This window comes from Ammodytes marinus (assembly GCF_949987685.1).
Source record: "Ammodytes marinus genome assembly, chromosome: 6".
NCBI classification, from domain to species: Eukaryota; Metazoa; Chordata; class Actinopteri; order Uranoscopiformes; family Ammodytidae; genus Ammodytes; species Ammodytes marinus.
Window position 1 is genome coordinate 30,399,300 of NC_137235.1, and position 8,410 is coordinate 30,407,709.

Consider the following 8,410-nt stretch of genomic DNA (forward strand, 5'->3'; position numbering starts at 1 on the left):
AGTTAATGGATTAATGCAAGTAAGAGTTCTAAATGTTATGAAAGAGGCCTGTCCTCAACAGTATAAACCACCGACAGCTCCCCTCCAGGCCGGGAGGTGGCGCTAAGTCTGCTACATGTCGTCGGCCGTCAACACTCGGCTGAATAAAGAAGAGGAGGGGTAAGGAAAGGAAGAAGACCCCGGCGTTAAAAGTTCGTTCATTGGTTATTTTAAGCAGGGAAGTTTGCCGGCGTGGTAGGCAGCCTCACATTGGTGTCCCCTGTACGCTCCTGTTTAGCCTTCCCGCTTCTGCGCAGCTCGACCCGGCCAAAGCTCTCCAGCCTGCCCCCTGTGTCTATTCGCCCCCTGTGAGCAGCATGTCTGATTACGGCGCTCTGCCGCCTAATGGAGTCGGCGCTGGGATGAAAAACGACGCTTTTGCAGATGCAGTACAACGTGCCAGACAGGTAACTTAATGGCTTAGGGCAATAGAGGACAGTCTGTGAGCTTGTTAGCTGGTGGGAAAATGAAGCTAGCTTAATTACCCGTGACGTTAGCTTAAGCGTTTGTTAGCGAGCACGCTAGCTAGCTCGCTAGTAGCAATGCCATTCATTTGTCTCGCACGCTTGTTTCAGTCTCCGTGGTTCGTTGAAAATGATTGTGGAGTGGATTGATTAGCGGCAGCAGTGTAGGTCACTCTTTAATTTAAATAAAAATGCCTACCACCACCGGTATCATCGGGTCAAGTTAAATGGACTAGCTTATTGAGCTAAGTTAGCTTAGGTTAGTCACTATAGTCAACGGTTAGCCGACCATGGAGTTTCATTACACTCCGGGTATGAAACATTTTGGGGATTTTATTTTTTAAAGATTGTCGCGAATTTATGACGAAATACGGTCTAAATAAGTCTTGTTTTATTGTATTGATAACTTAGACTAGACAACATGGACAAAGGAACGCATAAGTTATTTAGGGATAGTGCCTAACGTCTTTCACGGCGAGCGTGGGGCAAGACTAACGCATAACATGTCTTTGTAGCCATTAAAGACGGGGCTGCAACCAATGGTTTTATTTATATATTTTGTGTTTTCAATCCAGTCTATAAACTAGATTGAGAAACGGCTCCAAATCCAAAGTGATTCAATGAGCAGGGACATACAAATAAAAAGTAACTGAAACTGAAACTAGAGATTTGCAGTTTTGTCCTTTTTTATAATAAGCATAATTGATTAAACTGTTGCAAATTAATCTGCTGTCTAATTGTATCAGTTTAAATACAGCTGCTGTGAAGGCATTGTTGGTATTGTCGGTTTACCTCCTTTGTATTTATACTCATGAAGAAATCAAAGGGGTTCTCCAGCAATGTAGTTTTGTAAAATGAGCATCTTAAGTCAATGTCAAAAGTCAAAATGTAAAGGTCTGCAGCAGCAGAGACACAGATTTCCTGATGATGATGATGATATGGTTCAATATCCAAAAAGACTCAATCCTACACTTGCCATAATGCTAGTACCAACTTTCATTGTCTAATAGTTAAGGGTGTCTGTTAAACAAATTATGCCATTTTAAATGGCATAACTTGTTTAACACACATTTTGTTTTGTTTAAATGTCACCTATTTCTAATATTTAAATACTAAACCCACTGCATGTCTTTCTAGATTGCAGCTAAAATTGGTGGAGACGGTGTTCCCTCAGTGAGCAACAACGGAGGAGGCGAGGGCTATCCATTCGCATCACAGAAAAGATCCCTGGAAGAAGCAGGTTAAAAATCAGCACAGACAGACACTTGGTCTTAATTTTTTTTTGGTCCTTCTTGTAAGACTCTGTTTCTTTTGTTTTCAGATGAACCTGATGCTAAAAAGATAGCATCACAGAGCGAAATAGATTCTCCAATGTGTACGTTAAAAATACAAAAACATTGATCCTATAACGAACACTAACTCGGTTTCAAAAAAACACTCACCACTTTGTCCTTCTCTTACAGCTATTGGAGCTCAGCTGGCTGCCCTGTCCCAGCAAAGGTAAAGGGTTATTTTTGTATGTTTCTTTGACGTGAACACTTTTGATGTTTGTTTTTTTTTTAATTAAAAAAAACATGTTTTTTCTTCTTCTGCAGTGCAAGGCCCTCCACAATGTCTGAAGAGTATAGGGTTCCGGATAGCATGGTTGGTCTAAGTGAGTACATGCACAAGCCTTTTTTAAACCATAGACGTATAATGCCTGCATGGCAGTGTTGCATGAGTTCAACCTTAAATCTAAATGTCTCTTCTGTTGTCTCAAGTCATCGGCCGAGGAGGTGAACAGATAAACAAAATACAGCAGGATTCTGGCTGCAAGGTCCAGATTGCGCATGGTGAGCTAACTGCTAAATCACACTATAACGGATTTCCCTTTTGCTCTTTGATTATTACATATTTTGTTTTGTTTTTTCATTCACAGACAGTGCCGGTACTTCAGAAAGAAGTGTTTCTCTGACAGGGTCCCCAGATGCTGTTCAGTAAGTTGGTGCTTACGTTAGAATCATTGCATTTCTTCATTTCCCATGCAACTTCTAGTAGAGTTTGATGACTGGCCTAATCAGATGATTAGGCCAGTCATCAAACTCTAATCAGACTTGGATCATATCAGATCTAAGTCTGTCCCATACTCAGAATTTTCCAGATCTGTCAGTTTAATGCACATTTGATTATTTGCGGTAGGCGTGCTATAGGTAATCAGAGAAGAGCATTGGAGTTAGATGTTACTGGTAGACGTCGGTGAAAACAGAGCTTTTGGTAAACGTGCTCCAGGATGGAGATCTTTGAATGCTCTATTTAGCCTTTATTCGTGTTCGCGGCTGAAACGGGCATTGAGACACAGGCACCAGCCTCACCGGAACGGTGACAACAGCTTAGATTAAAATGAGTGATTCTGTTGTGTGAGTAAATAACGCATCAGAGACGCTTACTGTCTAGTCCGGGGATTAATTGTTGGTGAAACTTCAGTTTACTAAAACAATACAATACCTGAGCGCCCACAAACATTTGAATTTTCTTTTGCCAATTCCAGTTTTATTTTGCCGCTTGCTCAACACTACGCTCACAATTCTCTTCTATGGTGTTTGACGTGACACATTATAGACACTTACTATCCTTGCATGTTTACATCAGTGTTTTGCTTGTATCCTGTTTTATTGTAATGCACACTGATTGACAAAAGGCAACAAAACGGCTCAACTGGAAGAATTTACTAGGGTTCCGCCTGATGATTTGAATCATTTACTTTCAGGAGGCAGCCCTAATAAATTCTTAAAACCAGTTCATGTTTTCTACTTCAGTGGTTACAGTTAATATACATTTAGCCAAGCATTCAGTGCAAAGAGAGACTCCAAAGTCTGTATGAACCTCTGCATCTGCCAAATAATAATATGGCATAATGCAGGTAATAAGTCACAATGTGACCTATTATCTAAATAGCTTGTACGCCAGGTTAGCCTTGTGCTATAAAATTGTTTCATCATCCTTCTTTAATTTGAATTTTCTTCCAGGAGAGCCAAGGCACTTATAGATGACATAGTGTCACGAGGTCATGAGGGGGGCAGCAATGGTCAACAACAGCAGCAGCAACAACAACAGTCAGGTTCCATGCAGGAGATGATCATCCCTGCAGGCAAGGCCGGCCTTATTATAGGCAAGGGAGGAGAGACCATCAAGCAGCTACAGGTGAGAATCCCAGGGTAACTTTTTTTATAGAAGACTATTAAAAACCCGAAATCGGGAGTGTTTTTGCTGTGCAAATATTAGAAATGAAATAATTGCGACGGTTTTGTGCTGATATAGCATCAATTAATAGGAAACTGCATTTCAAACAATTAATGGGAAACTGCATTTCAAACAATTAATGGGAAACTGCATTTCAAACAGTGTAACATGCTTGTGTTTGGATAAGAGGAATTTTCCGAGTGTTGCATCAATGTAACAAACCTCTCCTGCAAAATCTTAGGAGCGAGCTGGAGTTAAAATGATTCTGATTCAAGATGGATCTCAGCCACCCAACATTGACAAACCCCTACGCATCATTGGAGACCCCTACAAAGTGCAGGTACTAAGCTCGTAAGATGTTTTTATAGCTGAGTGGGAGATGTATCACCCCACTATTCACCCTTCAAATCGTGACTCATTTTATTGTTTTCGTTTTTTTAGCAAGCAAAGGAGATGGTTAATGAGATTCTTCGAGAAAGGGACAATGCAGGTTTTGGAGACAGGAACGAATACGGATCAAGAATGGGAGGAGGTGGTGGTGGTGGTGGTGGTGGTGGAGGAGGTGGTGGTGGCGGCGGAGGAGGAGTAGGAGGAGGAGCTGGGATCGATGTAAGTTATCTCTTTAAACCTGACCACAGAAGATACATTTTAGTGAACTACTTGAATGACTGTTGAGAAAGAAGTTATGAATGTATCGTTTATGTTTCAATAATTTTTCTTTTAGGGTGAGTTTTTAAGTTTTCCTTTGTAATTCCACAGATCGCTGTGCCCCGCCACTCTGTGGGAGTTGTAATTGGTCGAAGTGGAGAAATGATCAAGAAGATCCAGAGCGATGCTGGAGTGAAGATACAGTTCAAACCAGGTGAACTCTCAAAACCTTTTCTGAAAGATCTAACTGCATCATACTTAATTACGTGTCACTTGGGGGACGTTTGTATCCTCTTTATATTTCAAGGAACCATAAAACTGATGAAATAACAGTGTTTGAGGCAAAAGCTAAAATGATAAAATCTACTAAAGATGCTAAAGCTTCTGTCTAAATAAGTCATTTATTTACCATTTTACTTCAAAATGTCTGGTTAACCTTTTAATACTGCTGTCATTCCAAGGTCTTTTTATAGGTGAAGTAAGCGGTTTATTTATATTAATATAAGTGTTAAATCGCTCTTTATTCATACAGTAATCACTTACACGATGTGCGCGTTTCATAAAGCCAATCTCTTAGTAAGCTGCTCTGCATGTAATAAGCAATTAAACTTTATGTAGTACCCCTGAAATTGTATCCAATCACAAGAGAGAATACCGACACCCGTCCGCACCCGTCTCACTCATGGTCTCACTGCCGGTGCACGCCAGAGCGACACATGGGTGAATGTTTATGCGCCTACAATGGCGGAGCAGGTAAAAATCCTTCCCAGTGTCTCTTTTGATGGTTTTTATCATGTTTTATCACACTTATGGATCTGAGGTGATGCAAGCAAGATAACTTGCTGCTCGAAGACCGCAGTGCATTAATGTGGTGACGTGGGGACGAGGGAGGGGACTGCTAACTGCAGTAACTGACAGGAAGTTAGCTAAAAGAACCATTCCGCTTACAGCTCCTTTAACATATGCCACTGATTCAATGAGCAGCACATTGATTTTCAAATGTCAAATAATTTAGGTTTATTGGGTTGGAAATTCTTCAAATTGATCTTTGCATTTTTAGTACCGGAACAAATTCCTTTTGTCATTCCTTCCAGATGATGGCAGCGGCCCTGATAAAATAGCCCATATCATGGGTCCACCAGACCAGTGTGAGCATGCTGCCTCAATCATCACTGACCTGCTACAGAGCATCCGTGCCCGAGAGGAGGGTGGGCAAGGGGTAAGCCATATTATTTCTTTAAAGTGGTCTTGGATTTTTGTGTTGCTGACAGAAAACTGAAACAGGGTTTTGCTGTGACATAGTTAATCCTAATATGTGGTGTTTTTTTTTTCTCCACAGGGTCCCCCAGGTCCTGGTTCAGGGATGCCGCCTGGTGGTGGGCGAGGACGTGGTAGAGGCCCTGGACACTGGGGTGGGCCTCCGGGAGGAGAGATGACCTTCTCCATTCCCGCTCACAAATGTGGACTTGTCATTGGCAGAGGAGGAGAGAATGTCAAGTCTATCAACCAACAGACTGGTGCATTCGTTGAGATATCTCGTCAGCCACCGCCAAACGGTGATCCAAACTTCAAACTGTTCACCATCCGAGGGTCCCCACAACAGATTGACCACGCAAAGGGGCTTATAGAGGAGAAGATTGAGGTACGCCCAAGTGACTTGTGGAGTAGAGAATGAAGCCAGGTCAAACAGCTGTCAAAAGATAAAACGTCGGGGGCGCCCTTAGCTCAGTTGGTAGGGCGTCCCCCCCTGGGCTGGGCCCAGCAGCAGACCCGGGTTTGATTCCCGCCCACGGTCGTTCTCTGCATGTCACTCCCCTCTCTGCCCCATTTCACCTCCTGTCTCTTCAAACTATCAAGAAAGCATGAAAAATGCCAAAAATAAAGATAAAACGTCCCCTTCAAGGATTCACATTCTTCCTTTTTTTCCCCAAGGCTCCTTTGTGTCCGTTGGGTGGTGGTCCTGGTCCAGGAGGCCCAAGTGGTCCAATGGGTGGTCCCTATAATCCAAACCCTTATAATCCAGGGCCTCCTGGTGGTGCTCCTCAGTAAGTACAACTTGAATGCAGGGATTTTGAATTTTCCTGCGTGTACAAACCAGCAGTTTCTTTCAACTGTCCTGTTGTTCTCTTTAGTGGAGCTGCGCCTGGTGGTCCCCAGTTCTGTCCTCAGGGTTGGGGAGGAAACACCTATCAGCAGTGGCAAGCCCCAGGTCAACATGACCCCAGTGAGTACCTCATCTATGCACTCGGTGCTAAACTATTCTGTTTTGTACTTGCCTCAAAAGTTATTCTAGGGCACTTCCTATATATTTATATACATGTTCATTATATTATTTAACCTCCCCATTAGGTAAGGCAGCAGCAGACCCAAACGCAGCATGGGCAGCCTATTATGCACAATATTACGGCCAACAGCCAGGGGGCGCCATGGCCGCCCAGGCTCCTGGAGCCCCTGCAGCAGCAGCACCAGGGGACCAGGGCCAAGCTCCGCAGGCCGCTGGGGGTCAGCCAGACTACACTAAAGCTTGGGAGGAGTACTATAAGAAGATGGGCATGGGTAAGTGGGATCTTCTGAGACACGTTGACGGTTTTTGGGAACACTACAAGGTTATTTCTGGGAGAATTAACAATAGTTTTGCTTCTATTAAGTTTTGTAAATAGGTATTTGAATTTGTACTATTAAAGTGATTGTGTCATTATGTAAAATAAAATGACTGTGTTGTGTATTTCCAGCCCAGCCAGCTGGAGGGGCACAGGCTGCTCCAGGTGCAGCAGTGGCTGCATCAGCAGCTGCTGCAGGAGGAGGAGCGGCAGCTGGAGGCCAGCAGGACTACAGCGCAGCCTGGGCAGAGTATTACAGACAGCAGGCAGCCTACTACGGACAGGGAGGACAGGCACCTGGACAGGGAGGGGCTCCACAGCAGGGACAGCAGGTAGCACATCCATGACCAGTGTCCATAATTAACCTGGTAGCTTCCGATGTCTTATGGCGCTTTTACACCGCGCAAGTAGCTCTACTTGACTCGACTTAGCTCAACTTGGTTTGGTAACAGCACGGGTCGTTTTCCACTGCATATAGAACCTCCTGAACGTGGGCGGGGTCGTCATACAAAGGGGCAGAAAGCCAACTCCGGGCCCAAGTAGCAAAGCAGAAATTACGAGCAGTTGTTGCACTATTAACTGAACCAACCGCCAAAAATACGGATGGAAAATGTTTAAGAAATACCCCCTTGTATCTGTTTGTTAAAATAAGTAGAAGAATATTGCGGCGGGTCATTAAAAGGTAGGATTGGTGTCCCGAAAATGCGAGTCTAGTTAAACTGATGCCACACAGTGGAAAAGCGCGATTAGAAGCTAAAAAAAATACTGAACTGACTGATTAAATTACATTTTGTCTGTTCTCTCATTTCAGGCCCAGTAAATGATTGGATCGCTCTGGTAGATGGCTGTGATGGCTCTCTGGACTTATTTTTTTTCCTTATTGGATTTCCTTTTTGGCTTTAAGACAAACCCATTCATCCATTCATGCACCCAGAAGTTTTCTATTCCGACCTACATATTTTTCTTTTCTTTTTTTTTTCTTTTTTGTCAAAATTGAAGAAAAGGTAACCCAGTTTGCCCATGGATTAAAAAATTAATAAATAAAAAAAGCACTAAATAACTAACAACTTGGGGTTATATTCAGTGTGACCCTTCACGTCAAGCCCATCTTGTTATACATCTGATTAAATTTTTTTAAATGTGAAAAAATTGAGCATCTTTGCTAGCAAGCCAGCACAGCTTGATTTCAACACTGACACATGTTTAACTAGTTTTCCCCATCCATTTCTTGAGGGTAAAAATACGGTAACAGTATTTTGAATATATTCAGAAATTATGTTTGTAAGGAAAGTAAAGAATTTCGGTCTTTTTTTTGTTGTCTTTTTTTAAAACTTAATTTTAAAAAAACATTCCCAGTGTTTAGGTTGCAGGTATATTTCTCCCTGCTATCATGATTTCTTAGTTTTAATTTTATGCATTGTAATTATTTTTCTTAAGGGG

At 42.6% G+C, this 8,410-nt stretch overlaps 1 protein-coding gene across 2 annotated transcripts; it reads left to right on the forward strand.

Moving 5' to 3' along the window:
- Positions 1–152: 152 nt before the first annotated feature.
- Positions 153–8,030, forward strand: LOC307251566 (far upstream element-binding protein 2-like). Of its 2 annotated transcripts, XM_080028937.1 has the most exons (19): positions 153–446; positions 1,641–1,743; positions 1,825–1,878; positions 1,967–2,003; positions 2,099–2,157; positions 2,264–2,335; positions 2,422–2,479; positions 3,509–3,683; positions 3,964–4,062; positions 4,164–4,331; positions 4,482–4,584; positions 5,465–5,589; positions 5,710–6,012; positions 6,303–6,328; positions 6,398–6,415; positions 6,503–6,594; positions 6,720–6,926; positions 7,103–7,302; positions 7,782–8,030. In XM_080028937.1, the coding sequence occupies exons 1-19, from the start codon at positions 357–359 to the stop codon at positions 7,788–7,790; spliced, it is 1,998 nt and encodes a 665-aa protein (XP_079885063.1). In that variant the 5' UTR covers positions 153–356; the 3' UTR covers positions 7,791–8,030. The 2 variants fall into 2 exon arrangements, with proteins under 2 accessions (XP_079885063.1, XP_079885062.1); XM_080028936.1 differs by having other exon boundaries at positions 6,303–6,415.
- Positions 8,031–8,410: the final 380 nt, after the last annotated feature.